The 22,745-nt window shown below is 33.6% G+C and overlaps 1 protein-coding gene across 1 annotated transcript in view; it reads left to right on the forward strand.

Moving 5' to 3' along the window:
* Lrp1b (LDL receptor related protein 1B) overlaps positions 1-22,745 on the forward strand; it is a 1,566,902-nt gene that overhangs the window by 1,206,158 nt on the left and 337,999 nt on the right. Inside the window, exons 42-43 of the mRNA XM_077110319.1 lie at positions 8,178-8,367; positions 11,870-12,074. Coding sequence (XP_076966434.1) covers positions 8,178-8,367; positions 11,870-12,074 — 395 coding nt within the window. The remainder of the gene's footprint in view (positions 1-8,177; positions 8,368-11,869; positions 12,075-22,745) is intronic.

Here is a 22,745-nt window from a genome sequence, read left to right on the forward strand (position 1 = left end):
ATTATGCAAATTGATTTAGGAAAATTATGGATCTTATCCTGGTACCTAGAGATGGGCAGAGTCATCTCGTTCTCAAGAATGTTCTGGTTCATGACTTTTCCCTGAAGATTTGCCTCACTTTCTCATGAAGAAAGCAAGGGTAGACTCCAAGTTTCTTTCTTATTATAAATCTCAAACTGTGGCTCAGGATGTCTAGCCTTTCTAAGGCATACTTGATGATTTTAGGCACCTTGATGCATATGTTTTTCTGGACATTAGCTTAATTTCAGTAAAGTAAGTGTTTATCTCCATTTGTTCCAGGTAGACTGACAACCATAATCATGTATATATTCAGTCTTTTCTTCACTTGTATTTCTTCATTTTTAGTAATGGTGACAGGAGATAAGACATGTCTAAATTTGTATAATTTTCAGCTGAGTCTTAAGTCTTAGCTAATTTTTAGAACTTAAATGTTTTTAAACATGAAAAGAAACAAAACACTACATAAGAAAAAAAAAAAGAAAAGTAAAAAATCATTGTAACTTAAAAGCTTCAAGCTGTTTCAAGCTGCATCAGTACTTTTTTAGGGCAATATATTTCTTCTTTTCTGGGAAAACCAAGTAAATAGGACTGTTCTGTTACACAATAGAAAACAAAGACTCGCTGACATGGAAATATTTGAGATGCTCTGGTTTAAGGGAATTAAAACTGCTTAGGGATGATAATAAAAGTTGTCTTTGTTGAAGATAGAGTTACATCCCTGCAAACAAGTTTGCTCTTGGATTAAAAAAAAAATAGTAAATAGGGTAATAAGAACAAAAGGGAAGGAAGGACAGAATTGTTCCCCACTCAAACCCTTTGTGTGAGTTGGATCTCCTCTTCTGAGAGGGGTGGGATCCAAAAGTTAGTGGATCCACATTTATGTGCTTGAATGCAGTGCTTTGACCTCAAAATTAGCCAGATTCACATGTTCAAGAATGGCACAGTTTTATAGAAACTTTTTTGGGGATATTTTCTTTGCATTATATAGCTAATTGGTTATTTTTGTAAATGCTAGAACTGGATTTTGAGTTATTTCTTTATGGTTTCCTGCCATCTAAGTGAACTCATTAGTTCCCCCACCCCAGGTTGCGGTTGCACCCAGGATGTTCTACTGTTGAGCTACATCCCCCATCCCTTTTGTATTTTCATTTTGACATAGGGTCTTGCTAATTTTCCCAGGCTGACTTTGAATTTGCAATACTCCAACCTTAGCCTCCAGAGCTGCTGGAGTTATAGGCATGTATCTTTGCATCCAGAACTGAATTCAGTTATTCAATGGATACTCTGTGTTTTTCAGTTGATCTCTCACCAAAAAAAAAAAAAAAAAAAGCCAATTTCTATTTATAGTAGAATTTCTCCTTGCTAAAAAATTTAGGCTTTAATGCAGATATTTTATTTAGTTAGTTTTTATTAAATCACATTGGTTAACAAAAATATGTTAAGCTTTTTAACAGTTAAATGATTTAGAAAAGAAGTTGCAGGCAAAGTGCAGCGGTACAAAGATATTGCTGTGATTTAGGAGTGATCAGGATTGACTTTTCAAATATTTAACAGTCAGTACTGGGCCATCCCAAATCAGAATGTACTGTGTTATATCAGTCCTACTATTTTTTGATATGCTGATGAACTTAAATAATCTAAGGAAATAAGTGAAGACCTCTATCTGAAACATATTTTAAATAATCAATTTATTATATTTCTTAATTTGTTTGTTGATGTGGGTAAAAAAAAATATGACTCAGCCTTCAAACCAAAGTGGTAGTAGTCTAAGTCATAGTAAATAGTCCTCATCAAAATCCAACAGAGTCCATTGAGTTGAAAAGTAGGATAAAGGAAAATAACCCAATTAGTCATTTGTAAAGCACCTGAATAAGTTTGACTCAAAAGAAAGTGCTAAGTATGTAGATTTTCAATGGTATCCTTACTGGCTAACAATCAGATCCACAAATCTTAAAATAATTTTGTATAATATTATCATACACTCACACACATATGTAAGTATATAGAATGAGAAGTTAGGGAAGTCTCTTTGGGACATTATAAAATTCATGTGGATAAATTCATAATAAAAATACCAGTGTTTATTAAATTAAAAAAGTAAATTTGTCCAATTCATTGATACTTATCCCTGCCTCATTTTATTTATTTTTGCCAAGATAGCACCAGAACTACTCATATTGAGGTATAATTCACATACATAGAGTTCATAATATGCTTAATAGGTTTACAAATTTGTGCAATTATCACCGTCTTTACTTTGACAATATTTTCATTTCCCCTTCTTAAAATACCAAGGAGCAGTCCCTTTATAGAGTAATCTATATTTGTATTTAGTATGAAATCAGGAAATGTGTTTTAATTTTGTTTTTCTTCTTTTTTTTAATTTTTATTGTTGGTTGTTCAAAACATTACATAGTTCTTGATATATCATATTTCACACTTTGATTCAAGTGGGTTATGGACTCCCATTTTTACCCCGTATACAGATTGAAGAATCACATAGATTAAACATCCATTGATTTACATATTGCCATACTAGTGTCTGTTGTATTCTGCTGCCTTTCCTATCCTCTACTATCCCCCCTCCCCCCCTCCTCCCCTCTCCTCTTTTCTCTCTACCCTCTCTACTGTAATTCATTTCTCCCCCTTGTATTTTTTTCCCTTTCCCCTCACTTCCTCTTGTATGTAATTTTGTATACCCCTGAGGGTCTCCTTCCATTTCCATGCAATTTCCCTTCTCTCTCCCTTTCCCTCCCACCTCTCATCCCTGTTTAATGTTAATCTTCTTCTCATGCTCTTCGTCCCTACTCTGTTCTTAGTGACTCTCCTTATATCAAAGAAGATATTTGGCATTTGTTTTTAAGGGATTGGCTAGCTTCACTTAGCATAATCTGCTCTAATGCCATCCATTTCCCTGCAAGTTCTATGATTTTGTCATTTTTTAATGCAGAGTAATACTCCATTGTGTATAAATGCCACATTTTTTTTTTTATCCATTCGTCTATTGAAGGGCATCTAGGTTGGTTCCACACTCTTGCTATTGTGAATCGTGCTGCTGTGAACATCGATGTAGCAGTGTCCCTGTAGTATGCTCTTTTTAGGTCTTTAGGGAATAGACTGAGAAGGGGAATTTTGTTCTTCTTTTGCAAGATTGTTTTGACTATTCAATGTCCCTTATATTTCCATATGTATATTAAGATCAGTTTATCAGTATCTGGGGAAAAAACAGCTGTGATTTTCATAGGGATTACTTTATCTGTGGATCTTTTGGGATTGGATTACTTTCTTAATAACATGAAGACTTCCAATCCATAAATATGGGATATCTTTTTATTCTTTAATTTCTTAAAGTGGTATTCTGTAGTGTTTTGAGGTATAAATTTGAAATTTTGCCATTCTTTTACAAAATTTATCCCTAAGTACTCTATTTTTATATTGTGGATTACTTATCATTTTGTATGCATAAGAACTTAATTACAATTGAAGATAGTTTTACTTCTTCATTTGCAATTTGAATGCTCTTTCTCTTCCTATCTATCTATCTTTCTATCTATCTAGTTACACTGGGTAGAATCTTCAATATAACATTGAATAGAAAGGCAAATGTGGACAGTCTTGCCTTGTTCTTGGTTTGGGGCAAAAAGTATTCCTTTTTCAAAATTAAATATGATAGGGTTTTAGTTTTCATTTTTCAAGTTTAGGAAGATTATTTCTATTACAGGTCTGTTGAGTATTTTATCATCAAACAATACTGGATTTTTCCAATAAACCTGTAGCTTAACCATGTCAAGTTATTGATTCATTGCAATGAAGGAGATTCTACAAAGGAAAAAAAAAAAAGATGAATCAGAAAGATAGAAAAAGAAAGAAAGTAAGACAGAAACAGGAAAGAAAGAAAAAATAAGAGTTGTTAGAGGTTTTTAGGGATGGGTAGAGTTTAGACAAAATTTAAGTTAGGCTTAAAGTGGTAAAGTTAAGGTACTGATAACGCCAAGGTCGCGGGTTCGTTCCCGTATGGGCCACCAAATGCCGCAGTCTGGCTGGGTACAATTCAGGAGCCACTTGTCAAAAGAAACGAACTTTATTTTTAGAACCACACACGCCAAACAAAACAGCTCCTCAGGAAAACCTTCAGAGCCCAACTGCCACCACCAGCTTCCCACAAGCCTCTCCCCCTCCATAAGCCTCTCCACCTCCCAATATCCTCCTGATCATTGGGGGACTTTTTTGGCTCCGCCCATGCGACCCAGCCAATCGGCCTCAAGAGCAGGAGGATTGTGGGAGGTGGAGAGGCTTGTGGAGAGGGAGAGGCTTGTGGGAAGCCGGTGGTGGCAGTTGAGCTCTGAAGGTTTTCCTGAGGAGCTGTTTTGTTTGGCATGTGTGGTTCTAAAAATAAAGTTCGTTTCTTTTGACAAGTGGCTCCTGAATTGTGCCCAGCCAGACTGCGGCACAACCACATACAAAAAGCTCAGTGTAGTTCCAGATTGTTAAATAGATCCAGGATCCTATTTCTTTGGGAAAAAAATTAAGTTAAGAAATATGTGGAATATGGAAGTCATAAAATTCTTATTTTAAGATTTGTACTTGAATTAGAAAGTAAGGTTACTACTCTGTGTTTTAGTGACTTCAAAAAAATTGGGATGCTTTATACTAGCTATAATAATTTCCCACAGCTATCTCTAATACTCCATTATTTCATAGAACAAGACAGTAGGGCACATTCAAGGAGTGGGTCATTATGACCCCTTACATTTGTAGCACATTCTTAAACAAATATTATTTCTTGTTAACTTACAACTGGATTTGTCTTTGATGATTAGCTTAGCCAGTTGAATAGCAGTGTTTTGTACATGGAACTCCCCACCAGTGATATCCTTGTTGCTTTTCCCATTCCATAAACTTTTCCCTTGCTTTAGAACATGGTGTAGACAAGGGAACTATGTTCCCCTCTTCAGTGGTAATGAAACGTACTTGTGCTCTCTGAGAAATGAAGCTCTTTGGGTCACTCTTAAACTAGTGGCTGGTTGCTGTCTGCAAAGCTATTTGGATCAAATTCCCCTCTATTACTGTGGAATACAGGAAGTAGTGGTATAGGATGGTTCTGCATAATTTGCTTAACTAGTATTTTTTTTTTTTAAACTGACCTCCTTTCTTACTTTTACAAGACTATATCAGAAACTCACTCATGCTGAGCCAAACCTTCCTTGCTCAAGGATGTAGAAAGGGTAGGGACTTTTTTTTTTTTTTTTTTTTGCTAAGTACTTGGGGTTTGGATGTGGTATTTTCACATTTCACATTTCCAATATATTTGAGGTGAAAAGTATGGAGCTGCTTAAATAGCACTGTCATTTTCTTAATTATGCTTATTTTACATCCTGAGTTCCAAGGATGTTTAACTCTGTATTGATTTACTCTGCTCAGATCTGGCCAACTGGATAGTTATTTTATTTTAACTATATAATTGTCTTCCAGGATCAATACCTCAAAATTCTTTTTCTTGCTGTTCAAATGATTCAGGAACCTCATTTTTTAAACACATACATGTGTGTGCATGCACACACACATGCAGACACATACACACGCATACACACACACACACACACACACACATACACACCTACCACAGTTGTTAAATCTTTAAAAAATGTAGAAAAATGTTTTATGTTATAACAACTAAAATATTTTTCATGATTTGATAATGTATATATCTTTGTCTTTTCTGTTAGTAACATAATTTTCATAACAAACTATAATTTTTTTTGGTGGGGGGAGTGAACCCAGGAACACTAAGCTACATACCCATTCTATTTTTTTTTTTTTTTTCATTTTGAGACAGTCTCACTAAATTGCTGATGCTGGCCTCAAACTTGTGATCCTCCTGCCTCAGTCTCCCAAGTCACTAGGATTATAAGTGTGAGCACACATACAGTATTAAATATCTTTTTGAGAAAGAAATCCATTTCTAAATTACTATAAAATATAACACCAGATTATGTTTAAATATTCTGTTAGTATGTCATCTGTGACAAAAATAACATCAAAGAGATGGTATCTGGACAATGAGACAGATGTAATTTAGTAGCCCTGGAATTATGTAAGCCATAAGAAAGGAGCATCTATTTTATCTCAGTTATGATACTGAATGGCTTCTTCCTGGCTGGCAGGATAGTGTCCAGGAAGATCTGTCAAGTCACTAGAAGGGAGTAGTACAGAATAAGTATGGATTGATTCTTATTTTCTTGGATTTTTCCAGACATGTGTTATTTCTCATTTTCTTTGTGAATGATGAAGACATATAGTACCAAAAACAATGCCAATAGAGTTATTATATTTTATAATGAAATGAAATTGAAAAAAATGCTGTTTTATTTAATAGCTGAAAGACTTTTAACCATTATCAACATCCCACCTACTTACCCCCAAAAGGGCATCATATGAAACACATAAAATCACTTAACCAATTTATCAATTTTATCATGATTTTATAATTTCTCTTCCATCATCTTTAACCTAGGTTTCCATACTAATCACCTCCATTAATTCCTTATAAACTACTCTGTTCACTGTTTGAGAGAAGGGTACTCATGGCAAGTTGTTTGTTATATAATCCCCCTACAGTAGGCAAGTTAAGTTTATTGGATCACTTGTTTAGTTCAAACTCTGTATAGATTGAAATTTAGGAATAAGTCTCTACAACCCATCCCCAAATACTGGTCATCATGAACATAGGTTCTTCGGAAGTAGAAGAACCTGGTGTCAAAAAATTGCTTTAACACTATGAGATCTGCCTTAACACTACAACCTTTAGTTTCCTCCTTGGGAAAAGAGGAATAATGAAACAAACTCCACAGATGAGATTTATACATAAAATAGCATAATATATGCAGAATAGTTTATGAAACTTTTAGCAGATAGACAGCACCCACTAACTTGTGGCTATTAATTTTATTGATATTGGATATTCTGTGGTGCATGTACAAAGAAAAACAAGTGCAAAATGTAATCATATAAAGAAAAATCTGGTTTAAAAGCTTTAATTATTGTTTGGCAATATAGCAAAATTCTATTGACCTTCCCAAATTAAATATTTATATATCATAAGTCTGAAAATGACCATTTTTATGTATTTTTTTTAAAAAAGAAGAGCTAAATAGTTCCTCTCAGAATTTACTTTAAGGAAAAATCATAGAAATCTCTGTAATAATGTTACTTTTTAACATGTATGCATAAGGCACACACACATTGTTATTAATTAAATGTTAAGAATAACAACTGAAGAAAATAGGTAACATGAAGGAAAATTGTAATCCTTTGATTATACTTAAAGATGTGCTCAAAACACATCAACAAAAATTATAATAGCTACTGTACATTATCCTAGTGATTATAAATAGAGTTTTATGAAATAATTACTCTTGTTTTTCACCCTGCCACTTTTTGTATATGAGGATCTATGTACTGCCATTTATCTTTTGCTGAAAATATATAAAGCATGCTTTTGTGGCAATTAATTTCATATTGTATTCTTTTTATATCACATTTGTAGAAGAGAATCAAAGAATTTCCACATTAACTTAGTAAAACATTGCCTACCATCTTTGATAGTTTTAAATATGAAATTGAATTTGCTTTTTTGATACTGTTATTATAATTTCATTGTGTCTGTTTTTCTTGATATCTCCAAATCTATAGTTATTAATAGAAAATCCATAATGACTGTACCTAAATTGTATTGTTGACATATGATTTTTCAAAAGCATTTGTAAGTGTTGCATACTGGATATTTTCTGAAAATTAAGATTAACATGTTAAAAACAGAGAAAATCACTGATTTCCTACATTAAAAAAAAAAAAAAACAAAACATCAATTTGATTGTGGTTTCTTTGAGAGGAAGACTAAATTTTTAATGACATGGATTTGCAGAACTGCTCCCATGAAAAAATTTGTCTGTTCGGAGCTATATTTTGGTCTGTGTAATCATCTCTCAATTGTAGGCATCACAACTGTTATTATTTTTTATTTTGGAGGGTTGTAGAGGAATGATTGATTAAATAACAGATACATATAAAACATATTGATTCCTTTTTTCTCCCTGAAATATATGTGTTTTTTTGTTTATAAATAAAAATATAAATTTATTCTTTGCCCCCATCAGATGTAGGTTCTGTGGAAGGACTTGCCTATCACAGAGCCTGGGATACACTGTACTGGACCAGTTCCACTACCTCATCCATCACTAGGCACACAGTGGACCAAACCCGGCCTGGAGCTTTTGACAGAGAAGCGGTCATCACCATGTCAGAGGATGACCACCCACATGTGCTGGCCTTGGACGAATGCCAAAAGTAAGAAAGAGGTCCTTTTATTTTTGCACTGTAATTATAAGTCAGAAGAATGTCAGATCTATGTTAACTTTAAAAAAAGATTAACTTCAAGATTAAATGTTTCCTTTGAAGCTTTCTTCATAATTCATAAAAATTTATTTCTTTAATGACAGTCTTATAAGTATGAATAATTAAAATATCAGGTGGTCTCTCCAAGAAAGATCCAGTAAAAGCAAATTTAAATGATGAAAAGAAAACAGAAAAAGAGAATACTATGCTGGAAAATGTAGCATGAAGCAGATCTTAATGCAGAGCTGATTGGAATTATAAATTTAAAACAAAGCTATTAATATATATCAACACACAAAAGAGGTTTTTTTTTTCACTTTAATGAAGTAAAAGAGGTTTTTTTTTCACTTCAATGAAGTAAATTTAAGAATAGGACATCTTCAATTGAAACACAAAGAAAAACAGTAAAAAGGAAAACAAACTTTGTGAACAGATATGTTTTCAACATTAGGTAAACAGTAAAGTAGTTTATATCTGTTGGCTGATATATTGAGCAGACATTTAAAATAAGATTTTTGAGAAATTTACAACATTAAATGTACCTTACTGAGTGAATAGGATAAAACAAAGTAGAACAAAAAGAGAATTTGAGGGCAGATGTCATAAAGGAAACAGTCATATAGAAAACTGAAGCACAAAGCACAGTTTAGGCAGAACAATAATACACATTTATGGTATTTTATTCTCAACAATGTAGCAAGTTTTTTTTTTTAAGTTGTAGATGAACACAATACCTTTATTTTATTTATTTTTAAGTGATGCTGAAGATTGAACCCATTGTCTCATACATGCTATAGGCAAGCGCTCTATCACTGAGCTACAGCCCCAGCCCCTCAAGATTGTTTCTTAAATAGAAAATCCTTTTTTTTTTTTTTTCAATGAAATAAGTAAGCAAAGCTCTGACCAGTCCAGCATTAACTAAGCAGAAATAGGAGAGTCCTTTTAGACATGGTGAACAGGAATTGAAGAATAAAAAGCAATGACATATAACCACTGACCCTGACCTCTTGTCAGAAAAAAGGACTAGATAAATTACTCAATGTGAAATAATTATAAATCTGGGCTGGAAGTAAAATTAGATTTAATTCACTTAATTGAACACCAACTTATACATAAAACTCTGAAGCTGAGGGGCAAATAGACTCCTCAGGCAGCTTTGATGACTTAGTTCAGATGAACACAGGCCTTGTGATGCCCTGGCAGAGCCATCTCTACTCACAAAACTGTAGGGTCGCCAAGCATCTTATTCTTAGTTAATTACGCTTACCTCAGCGGTTCACCAATAGAATCTCAGGACACAGAAAGAATAAAAGAGTTGGTTAAAGGACTGTCTGACTCAATTTTGGAATGAACACAGGGAAATCACTCAAAATATTTTATAAATACATAGTTTGAATTTCTAAGTGCCTTATCCTAAAACTATTTATTTATATACACTAAAATTTACACTTTCATCTTGCATGTAGTACAATGTATATTAGAATTACTAAACATGCTAAAATATTTTAACTGGAATATTTTTTGAAATTAAAGTTTAAGTATAGAGAAGACATTTTTATCGTCATGTATATCAAAGACACTTTCAGATGCTTATTATATGTTATTTAGCAGAAAATTTTAAATAAAATTCTAAATTCTGATTGAAAGATAGACACCTTGAGTTCGAAACTTTGCTTAGATCCTAGTTATTTGTACAAAATTTAAATACACAAGCTCTCTGGATCTCTGTGCATTCTCATTTGAGAATTGAAGAGGTGAAGTGATAAGAAAATTAATGCCTCCAAAATTCTCTAATTCTAAAGCTAACAATTTAAGAAAACAACACAGATTGTCAATTTAATACCTCATATTACATGGGTAACTTTTTAAATGTTTTAATTAATGAAATATTTAATTTTAAATGTAAAATTTATGAGTAAAATTGCAAACAATTTAAGGAAATAAAAATTTACTAATTCATAGGACAGAATATTTTTGACGGTCACTTAGAATATTTTTGTATTCTCTAAAATAGATGAAAATTTAACTAAATATTTTAATAAAGAGTAAAGATGACTTTGTTTTCTTTAATGGATATGGATTGTTTTTAAATTATCAAGTAGCTATTGAGAACTTGATTATTTTCCAATAATAAGTTTTTATTTTTCAGAATACTCAAATAAAAACACATGTTGTATAATTGTGTTGACTATAAATCGAAATTGCCTTTACATGATTACATATAGGAATAATTTAGTACATGTATATAATCTTGCTGTAAATACTAAATGTTATATGGTAGTTTTCTTTGTGACTATTAGGCATGAGTTTTTTTGTTGTTGTTGTTGTTTTTTTTGTTTGTTTGTTTTCAGATTTTTAAAGCAGAAAACCTACCATCCTCATTCCCTTCCATCTTCTCTCCTTCTCTCTTTAAGCACCAAGAACCTAACTTCAAATAAACTCTTAGGGACAACTCAATAGATAAAACAAAAAAATGAGAACCAATTTCAGTAAAAATATGGCTTGGAGACTATAACCTGACAGCCTTTGTACTCTCCCAGAGAATTCTAACGGTATCCATAGAATCCTAGCTCTTCTACAAGTATCAATTCACAAGCACAGATTTAAAACATTTTGTAAAACCTACAAGCAGCAGATGCTGTCTTTAAGGATTTGAGAGCCACCCCTAAAATTCCAGAAACAACATTATGATTCTTAAATCAACTAAGGGAGGAAAGAAAAAAATATATAGAAATATGCAAGTTTGGTAATTATTTTTTCTTTAAAAAAACATATAGGGGTTGGGGATGTGGCTCTAGCGGTAGCGCGCTCGCCTGGCATGCATGCGGCCCGGGTTTGATCCTCAGCACCACATACAAACAAAGATGTTGTGTCCACCAAAAACTAAAAAATAAATATTAAAAATTCTCTCTGTCTGTCTCTCTCTCTCACTTCTCTCTTAAAAAAAAAAAAAAAAAAACATATAAAGAAGAATGTAGAATATAAAAAGCAAAGCCAGAAGTGAAGCGGGATTTTGATTTTCATTAATTATAGAAGAAAATATAGTTTGCAAAGCTATCCAAAGGGATCATACTAGATCTACTTAAATGTGATATTGATAAATTATGCCACATTTGCAGTTCATAGTAAATTTAATATTACTATTTTTTACCTGATAAAAATAAATCCTCATTGTGCATCAAACTGACTCAACTTAATTAAATTGTTATTTGAAGGAATTTACAGGATAATTGGTTTTCAGAAATGGTTTCCAAGCTTAGGAACCTGGAAAAAAATGTTCATACAAATATAATATCCACATCTCCTCTTATCACTTGGATTCCTTAAGGGTCATAGAATAGATGCCAAATAAATTTGCCTGTTTTAAATAGCTTGGCCTTGCTGTGTTTATATAATGTTTTTACTTTGAATGAAAATTTTAATTATTTATTATTATAATTTTAATTTTAATTAGTTTAATGTTTTGGACCAACTGGAATGAACAACATCCAAGTATCATAAGATCTACCCTGACTGGGAAAAATGCTCAAGTGGTTGTCAGTACAGACATACTTACTCCAAATGGACTCACTATCGACCATCGTGCTGAAAAGTTGTATTTCTCAGATGGCAGCTTAGGAAAAATTGAAAGGTGTGAATATGATGGATCCCAGAGACATGTAAGTTAATAGAGAATTTCTATGTTATAGATTTATACAATGATATATTAGAAGAATATTTTCTTTTTACTTTGCTAAAATATGCTTATCAAGGAATTTCAAAATAGCTAATTGCTTGAACCAACCCAATTGAATAGCTAATCTATTCAGGACAAGAAACAATCTCTGTGGATATTTTTAAAACTTTCTCCATATGCATTTGCTGCCATAGAGGCATCTGATCTTTTGTAAACTTTATTCTGGAGAGACAATAATGGATTTTCTCCTAGTTATTAATTGAAGTGGAATTGTTTGAGTGATTTGCATATGCTTCATTGCTATTTATAGCTTTCAAAAATGTGAAATGAAATTGGTTAGTTGCCCAAACACAAAAGAAAATTAGGAAAGAATGAAATGTTTATTTGTATTTGGGTCCTTGAAGCAATCTTAGAAGTTTTGGAGATAGGACATTCCTCTCAAAGTCAGGCTGATTCTACTTGGCAGTCTGTTATCTCAGAATTTCAAATGAAATGTTAGCAGAAGAATTTTTATGTTGTCCCTGGAAAACACATTCTGAAGGTATTCAGGGCACTAAGAATGGATAAATTCAAGTCCCTCCTCTTGATATCACCAGCTATTGGTGAGGAGTCCTGCTTATTCACATTTTGAGTTTGAACATTAGAGAAGCACACTGTGGCAAGCATATAAAGCAGGGTTTATTCAAAAATGGGTAACAAAGGCTTCTCCCACCAGGGAAAAGGGGGCCATAGTAGTATCCTCTTATCCCCAGAAGCAAGGTGTTCTGCCCTTTTTATGTCCTAGGCTTCCTTGGCTCTCCTGCTGTCTTCCCCAAATCTTTCTCCTTCCTGCATAGGTGACTAGGCCGGGGAATGCTTGGTGGGATGGACAAAAGTAAGAAACAGGTGGGCTGAAGGGGGAAGGGCAGGATGGTGCAGCCCAGGACACATTAATTAACAACTGTATAGATACCTGTAGGGAGGGGCAATTCCTGGGACAGGTTACTTTAGCAACAAGTTGGAGCAGGGGCAGGTTCTTGATAAGGCGGGAGGAAGGGCTCTGAAGGAATTAACATTCCAATCCCTCAAGGGACAGTCTCCATCTTTCCAGGACTCACTCAAAATTGGCCTGACTCTATCTGACCTGATTCCATTTACCTATCTATACTGCCTGTCTGATTCTGGCTTCACTCTTATCCTATGAAGAATAACATTCTTGGAATCTGAAAATGAAAAGAGCTCAGAGGCTTAGACCTAGATGGCTATACCACCCGAGCATTCCTTACCGCCTTACCTCATCCAGGCCCTGCTGGAAGCACAGCAGAAACCCCTCCCCGAATTGAGGAAGGTCTGAGATGGGGCCAGATAGTGACTGTTGTTGGTAGCTTAATGGACCCTATGGTCTCTATCATAATAACTGTCTAACATTGCTGAAGCTGAGAGAACATGTAAAAGAATAGGAATGCCAGTATTCCACTAAAATTTTATTTAAAGAAGCAAAGGAGCAACAGAAGATCACGGTTTACTAATTTCTAACATATATGCTTGTGCAGATTTCAATTCAATTTAAGGTGTGTGTGTGTGTGTGTGTGAGGGTGGGGGGCGCTTTTCTTTAAAAAGGAAGCAGTACATTGATTTACATTATGGTAGAGGGAACTCATCACATTGTGGAGTGGCTCTTTTGAGTGGCACTGATAAAGGACAGTACAGTGTTTAAGCAATACTAGAATAATGGGCTCAGTCTTGATGAGATTTACTTTGTGCAAAAGGCAATAATCTTGAATCAAAGAAATGTCTTTGATAATTAATGATCATGTGACCTTAGGCAAATTATTTAACCTTTATAATTCTCAGTTTTCTGATATGAGAATTCTCCACCTAAATTCCAGAATTATTGAGAGAATACAGCACAAAAATATTTGATTCAGAATACAGCATAGAAAATCTAAATGAACCTAGGAGTTTTGAAAAAAAAACAACATGTAAATCTTTTTCTGAATATGATTCTATTTTCTTTTATATCTTAAAATGGAAAATGTTTTCATATCTCCCTACAGAAATCCTTAACCTTCAATTTATTTTTTGTATCAACCTATTATGCACCCCTATTATTATGCATAGAAATTATAGCTATGCTAGGTGATCCAGTGATCACCAACTTCTCCCCTTCCTCCTTTCCCCCCACCTTCTCCAACTCTATTAGAATAGTAAACATGTTTCTACTCTTTATATCTGTATGGCTGGCTTTTTTAAATTCCACAAGTCAGTGAGATCATGCAGTATTTGTCTATGTTTGGTTTATTTAACTTTAGATAATATTTGACAAGTACATCTGTTTCCATGAATATAAAGTTTTCACCATTTTATGGACATACTCTTTTTTGATATATGTACCACATTTTCTTTATCCATTCATTTGCTCATAAACAGATTGGTTCCAAATATTGGCTATTGTGAAGAGCATACTGCAGTATGTATGGAGCTCTCTCTCTCTGACATGATTTCATTTCCTTTAGATAAATACCCAGTGGTAGGATTTTGGGATAAGTTGATTGGTCTATTTCAAATTTTGAGAGTGAATCTCTATACTCTTTTCCCTAATGGCTGTATGAATTTACATTCCCCCAAGGGTATATAAAAGTTCCCATTTTTTTCCTTCCATGCCAGATTTTTTATTTTGAAATTTTGATAATAGCAATTTTAATTAGGATGAAGTGATATCACATTACAGTTTTGATTTGCATTCCCCTGATTATTAATAATGTTGAACATTCTCATATACCTGTTTGCCATTTGTATGTCTAATTTTGAGAAACATCTACTTGGGGTATTTTGTCCATTTTTAAACCAGATTATTAATTTTGTTATAGAATTAGTTTAATTCCTTATATATTCTGGGTAGTAACCCTGTCAAATATATAGTTTAAAGATATTTTCTCTCATTTTGTGTCTTAGCCTCTCTTTCTGTTGATTGTGTCCTACCTTGTGCAGTAACTCTGCCAATACAGGCTGTTATGTTCACTACAGCTTTGTAGGATGTTTTCAAGTGAGGTAGTATGAGGCCTCCAGTTTTGTTCTTTACTCTCAATATGGCTTTTTGTATTCAGGGTCTTTTATGGTTTCACAGAAATTGTACAACTATTTTATTTTTCTATGTCTTTGAAGATATTACAGGATAGGACTCCATTGGATCTGAAAATTGTTTTGGGTAATATAGACATTGTGAATTCTTCCAGTTCATGTACCTTGACTATTTTTCCATTTACTTGTGATGCAATTTTAATTTTTGTAGTTTTGTAGTTTTCACTGTAGAGTTCTTTCTTTCCTTGACTAAATACATTCCTGAGATTTTTTTTTTTTTTTTTTTTTTAATATAGATTGTAAACAGGATTGCTTTCTTGTTTCCATTTTCAGGTAGTATAGAAGCTCAACTGATTTTATTATGTTGATTTTGTGTTTTGTAACTTGTCAAATTAGTTTGTTCATCCAAAAGTGGCCTTTTGTTTGTTTCATTTTCTGGACTCTCTTAGAGTTTTAGTTATTTAAGACCATTCAAACATATCATCTGTGAAAAGGAGCAATTTGACTTTTTCCTTTCCATCATGGATATACTTTATTTCCTTCTGTTACCTAATTACTGTATCTAAGACCTCCAGCCCTATAAGAATAAAAGTGGTGGAACTGGGCATTATTGTCTTCTTTCAGATATTAAAAAAAATCAATTTCAAAATGTCCTTATGTGGTATGATATTAACTGTGGTATGTCTTCTTGTGCTGCGGTGCATTTCCTCTAGATAATTTGTTTATTTTTGCTTTTGTTGCCTATACTTTTGAGTTCTTATTTAAAACATCTTTGCCCATAGAAGTATAATGAAGTATTTTATCTTTTCTTCTAGAAGTTTGTTCATCATTTTTGTCATGAAAAGTAATAAAAACGTGTGTGTGTGTGTGTGTGTGTGTGTGTGTGTGTGTGTGTTTAACCTAAAGCCCTTGTTAATGCAGAAATAGTCAGAGGTAAATAATTAGATCATGAGAATTGTTATGTAATCAGTTCATCCTAGTTGGAAGGGACTGACTGGGCGGTAACTGTAGGCAGGTGGGGTATGGGAAGAGGTGGGTCACTGAGGTTATTCCCTGGAGGGGTGTACCTTCCCTAAAATCACATCTCCTTCTATCTCTGTTTCCTGATCCCACCATAAGCTGATCAATTTCCCTCTGGAACCCTCATTCCCCATGATGTTCTGCTTTACCTCAGACGAAGGGCAAAGTAGTCATAGTCTCCCTCTATGAACGGAGGGAGACCTTTGAGACCATGAAGAGACCATGAACCTCAAATAGACTCTCCCTTCACTAAGTGGTTCTTGTTGGGTATTAAATCAGCAATGGGACTGGGGATATAGCTCAGTTGGTAGAGTGCTTACCTTGCATGCATAAGGCTCTGGGTTCCCAGCACCATAAAAAAAAAAAAAAAAAAAAAAAAAAGAAAGAAAGAAAAAAGAAAAAAATCACAGCAATGTAAAACTAATCAAAACAATCAGTATTGCCTCATCTTTATTGACATTATTATGGTTTAGATATTTGGTTTCTCCCCAAAACTCATGTGTGGGACAACACAATACTATTAAGAGGTAAAATGATTGGGTTATGAGAGCCTTAATCTAATCAGTGCATTAATTCAGAGGACTAGATTTACTGAGTGATGACTATAGGCAGTTAGGGAGTGGCTGGAGGGGGCGGGTCAGTAAGAATGTGCTTTTGAGGTTTATATTTCGTGATTGTTGAGGGGAGCTCTGTCTCTACTCTCTGGTGGCCATGACATGAGCTACTTTCCTACACCACACCCTTCTGCCAAGATGTTGTGCTTCACCTTGGAAGCCAGTCATCTCTGGACTAAGACCACTGTAACAATAAGTGCTAAATAAACTTTTCCTTCTCTAAAATTGTTGTCAGGTCTTATGGTCACAGCAGAGAAAAAAAAAAACTAACCAAACTGTCAAAAAGTTTAAATTTTTTAATTTGTTCTTTTTAGTTATATATGGCAGTAGAATGTATTTTGACAGATCATACATATAATATATACAGAGTATAACTCCCATTCTTGTGGTTGTACATGATGTAGAGTTACACTGGTAGTGTGTTCATATATGAATATAGGAAAGTTATGCCTGATTCATTCTATTGTCTTGCCCATTTCCATTCCCTGCCTTCCCCTCATTCACTCCACTCCAATCCTTGAACCTCTACTCCTCCCTCTGCCTCACTATTGTAAGTCAGCATTAACATATCAGAGAGAACATTCATTCAGCCTTTGGTTTTTGGGGGGATTGGCTTATTACATTTAGCATGTTAGTCTCCATTTCCATCCATTTACTGACAAATGACATAATTTCATTCTTCTTTATGGCTTAGTAATATTGCATTGCATGTATATATACCACAGTTTGTTTATCTGTTCATCTGTTGTTCACCTAGTTTGGTTCCATATCTTAGCTATTGTGAATTAAGCGGCTATGAACATTGATATGGACTTATCACTATAGTATGCTGATTTTAAGTCACCAAGGTATATGCCAAGGAGTGGGATAATTGGGTCAAATGGTGGTTACATTCCAAGTTTTCTGAGAAATCTCCATACTGCTTTCTAGAGTGGTTACACCAATTTGTAATCCTACCACCATTGTACTAGTGTACCTTTTTCACTATATCCTTGCCAACACTTATTGTTGCTTGGATTTTTGATAATTGCCATTCTGACTGGATTGAGATGGAATCTCAGTGTAGTTTTAATTGCCTTTCTTTAATTTCTAGTGATGTTGAAATTTTTTCATGTATTTATTGCCCATTCATATTTCTTCTTCTGTCAAACATCTGTTCAGTTCCTTTAATTGGGTTATTTTTGTTGTTGTTGTTTGAACTTTTTATATATCCTGGAGATAAATGTTCCTCTAAGGTGAAGATGGCAAAGATTTTATTCCATTCTGTAAAGCCATCTCTTTATGTTCTTGATTGTTTCCCTTGCTTCAAAGAAGTTTGTTTGTTTGTTTTTTAATTTTGTTACCACCCAACACTTATTGATTCTTGATTTTACTTCTTGTTCTCTAGGAGTCCTGTTTAGGAATTCAGTTTGTTAGCTGACATGATGGAAAGTTGGGCCTACTCTCTCTTGTAGTAAGCACAGAGTCTCTGGTCTAATGCCTAGGTCAGTGATTTACTTTGAGTAGAGTTTTGTGCAGGGTGAAAGATAGTTGTCTAATTTTATTTGATTACATATGGATTTCCAGTTTTCCCAGCACCATTTGTTGAAGAGGCTATCTTTTATCCAATGTATGTTTATGGTGCCCCTGTCTTGCATGAGATAATTGTGTTTATGTGGGTTTGTCTTTGTGTCTTCTATTGTGTACCATTGGTGTTCATACTCTTTTTGTTACTATAACTGTGTAGTATAATACTATCACTCTATACTATAACTCTGTAGGTCTGGTATTCTGATGCCTCCTGCTTCACTTTTCTTGCTGAGGATTGCTTTGACTATTCTGGTCCTCAAATTTTTTCAATTAATTTCATGACTGTTTTTATATTTCTATGAAGAATATCACTGAAATTGTAAGGGGAATTTCATTAAATCTGTATAGCCCTTTTGGTAGTATGACTATTTTGACAATATTAATTCTGCCTATTGAAGAACATGGAAGATCTTTCCATTTTCTAATCTCTTCCTCAGTTTCTCTCTTTAGTGTTCTGTAGTTTTCATTGCAGAGGTCCTTAACCTCTTTTGTTAAATTAATTCCTAAGTATTTTTTGAGACAATTATGAACGGGATAGTTTTTCTAATTTCTTTTTCAGTTGATTCATCACTGATATATAGGAATGCAAATGATTTATGGGTATTAATTTTGTTTCCTTCTACTTTGTTGAATTCATTTATGAGTTGTAAAAGTTTTCTGGTAGAATTTTTGGTCTTCTAAACATAGTATTATCTTGTCAACACATAGGGATAGTTTGAGTTATTTTCCTATTCATATCCCATTAGTTTCTTTATTCTGTATATTTGCTCTGGCTAGAGTTTCCAGGACTATAGTAAATAGAAGTAATAAAAGAGGAAATCCCTGTCTTGTTCCAGTTTTAAGAGAGAATGCTTTCATATTTTCTCCATTTAACATAATATTGGCCTTGAATTTAGCATGTGTAGCTCTTATAATATTGAGGTATGTTCCTACTATCCCTAGGTTTTCTAATGTGTTTTCTGTAAAGAGAGAGAGAGAGAGAGAGAGAGAGAGAGAGAGGGGAGAGAGAGAGAGAGAGAGAGAGAGAGAGAGAAAGAAATTTTTTAATATTTATTTTTCAGTTTTCAGCGGACACAATATGTTTTTTATTCTATTTTTTTATGTGGTGCTGAGGATCAAACCCAGCACCCTGTGCATGTCAGGTGAGCACATTACCGCTTGAGCAACACTCCCAGCCCCTTTTCTAGTGTTTTAAACATGAAGGAATGCTGTATTTTGTCAAATTATTTTTCTCCATCTAATGAGAGAATCATGTGACTCTTGTCATTGATGTTATGAATTACATTTATTGATTTCTGTTTTTTTTTTTTTTTTTTATTGTTGGTTGTTCAAAACATTACATAGTTCTTGATATATCATATTTCACACTTTGATTCAAGTGGGTTATGAACTCCCATTTTTACTCCGTTTACAAATTGCAGAATCACATCAGTTACACTTCCATTGATTTATATATTGCCATACTAGGGTCTGTTGTATTCTGCTGCCTTTCCTATCCGTTACTACCCCCCTCCCCTCCCCTCCCCTCCCCTCTTCTCTCTCTACCCACTCTACTGCAGTTCATATCTCCCCCTTGTATTATTTTTCCCTTTCCCCTCGTTACCTCTTGTATGTGATTTCTGTTTTTTTGAACCCATTTTGCATCCCTGGGATAAACACCACTTGATCATGGTGCAAAGTCTTTTTAATATGTTTTTGAATGCAAATTGCCAGTATTTTACTAAGAATTTCTGCATCTATATTGATCAGAGATAATGGTCTGAAATTTTATTTCCTTGATATGTGTGTGTCTGGTTTGGTAGCAGGGTGATACTAGCTTCAAAAATGAATTTGGAAAGATTTCCCCCTTTTCTACTTTATGGAATAATTTGGAGAGGATTGGTGTTAGGACTTGGTGGTCTGATAGAACTTGACTGAGAAACCATCTGGCCCTGGGCTTTTCTTTGTTGGTAAGCTTTTGATGGTGTCTTCAATGTAATTGCTTAAAACTGATCTCCTCCTGATTGATTTTGGGTTGGTCATACGTCTCTAGAAATTTGATGATGTCTTTAAGATTATCTATTTTATTGGAATATAAATTTTCAAAATAGTGTCTGATTATTACCTGTACTTCAGTTGTGTCTGTTGTGATATTTCTTTTTCACTGAAAATTGTAGTAAATTCAGTTTTTTCTCTGTCTCCTTATAGCTTGGCTAATGGTTTATTAATTTTATTATTTTTTTCAAAAAAACAACTTTTGTTTTGTCCATTGTTTCTTTTGTTTCAATTTCATTGATTTCAGCTCTGATTTTAATTATTTCCTTTTATAGCCTTTGGTGTTGTAATGTTGGGTTATTTATTTGTTGGCTTTCTATTCTTTTATTGAATGAGCTCTATGCAATGAACTTTTTCCTCTTAGCACTACCTTCACAGAGTCTCAGAGATTTTGATATGTTATACCACTATTCTTATTTACATTTAAGTATTTTCTATTTCATACCTGAATTCTTTTGCTATCATTTGTCATTCAACAGTGTGTAATTTAGTCTTCAGGTGTTAGAGTAGTTTTTATTTTATATTTTATCATTGATTTCTAATTTTATTCATTGTGATCTGATAGAATACAAGGTATTATCTCTATTTTATTTTTGTATTTTCCAAAATTTGCTTATTGCCTTGAGATAAAATCAATTTTAGAGAAGAATCCATGTGCTATTGAAAGTAAAGGTTATTCAGTAATTGATGGAAAAATATTCTGTATATGTCTGTCAAACCTAATTAATTATTGTATTGTTTAGTTCTATAGCTTTTTAATTTAGTTTTTGTTTGGAGGATAATATCCAGTGTTGAGAGAAGTGTGTTTAAAATAACCCAGCATTATTATATTGTGGTATGATTGATTCTTAAAATTGAGAAGGGTTAGTTTAATGTACATAGGTGCTCCATATTTACTTGGGAGCATAAATATTTATGATTGTTATTTATTGTCAATGTATGAGTCTCTTAAACAGCATGAAATGTCCTTCTTTGTCCCTTCTGGTTAAATTTGGCTTAAAGCCCATTTTATCTGATATGAGGATAGAAACCTCCTCTTGTTTGTGAGATCCTTATAAATGATATGCTTTACCCCCCATTTTTTATGATTTAGATGTGGTGTACTCCAAGAGCTCATATGTGAGACAATGCAAGAAGTTTTGGAGGAGAAAGGATTAGATCACAGCTTTAACTGAATTAGTAAATTAATCCCTGATGGGATTAACTGAGTTGTGACTGGAAACAAGCGGGGTGTGACTGGAGGAAGTGGTTCCTTGGGGGAACCACTGCTTCCTGATCAGCATGTGAGCTACATTCCTCTGACACACTTTTCTCCTATGATATTCAACCTCACTTTGAGCCCCCAAAGAATGGAGTCTGCTGTATATGGATTGAGACCTCTGAAAAAGTGAACCCCCAAATAAACTTTTTCTCTTTGCAATCATTGTGGTTGGTCCTCTCAAGTCACAGCAATGAAAAAGATGACTAAACACCCACCATTTCACCCTCAGTTTGTGGATGTCTTTGTCTATGAAGTGAGTATCTTGGAGATAGCACATTGTAGGGTATTGTTTTTTAATCAAATCTGCCAGTGTATGTTCTTTGATTGATGAGATTAGTTCATTTATATTCAATGTTATTAGGAGATATTATTTTTATTCCTTTTCATTTTTATTTATTTTAATTTGAATCAGTTTCTCCATTTATTCACTCTTCTTTTAGTGTAGTTCCTCCCTTTGCTGGTTTTCATTTTTATTTTTCATTTCTTCCTCATGAAATATTGAGTATATTTTGTAGTGTAAGCTTTCTAGTTGTGAATTCTTTTAACTTTTGTTTATTGTGGAAGGTTTTATTTTATTCTCAATTCTGCAGCTTCATTGTGCTGGAAATAGTATTCTTGTTTGGCATCCATTTTCTTTCAGAGCTTGGAATATATTATCCCAAGACCTCCTAGCTTTGGTTGTCTGGTTTGAGAGATCAGCTGAGCTCCAGATTGATATCCCTCTAAATGTTACTTGTCATTTTTCTCTGGCAGCCTTTAAAATTCTATCTTTTTTCTGTAATTTGGGCATTTTCATAATAATGTGCCATGGTGTGGTTTACTGTAATTGTTTATTTGGGGTCCTGTAAACCTCCTGTGTTTGATTTTACATTTAATTATTTAGGTTTAGGAAATTTTATGTATTACTTCATTGAAAAATTGGTGCATTACTTTGGTTTGTATCTCTGAACCTTATTCTATCCCAATAAATCTAAAATTTGGTGTTTTCAGGTTATTCCATATTTCTTAGAACTTTTGTTCATGGTCCCTAAACATCTTTCTCCACAGTGAACTTTTGTTTCCAGGATTCTATATTTTGTCTTAATTGCCTCAAACT

The sequence above is a fragment of the Callospermophilus lateralis genome, chromosome 9, assembly GCF_048772815.1.
Source record: "Callospermophilus lateralis isolate mCalLat2 chromosome 9, mCalLat2.hap1, whole genome shotgun sequence".
Taxonomy (NCBI): domain Eukaryota; kingdom Metazoa; phylum Chordata; class Mammalia; order Rodentia; family Sciuridae; genus Callospermophilus; species Callospermophilus lateralis.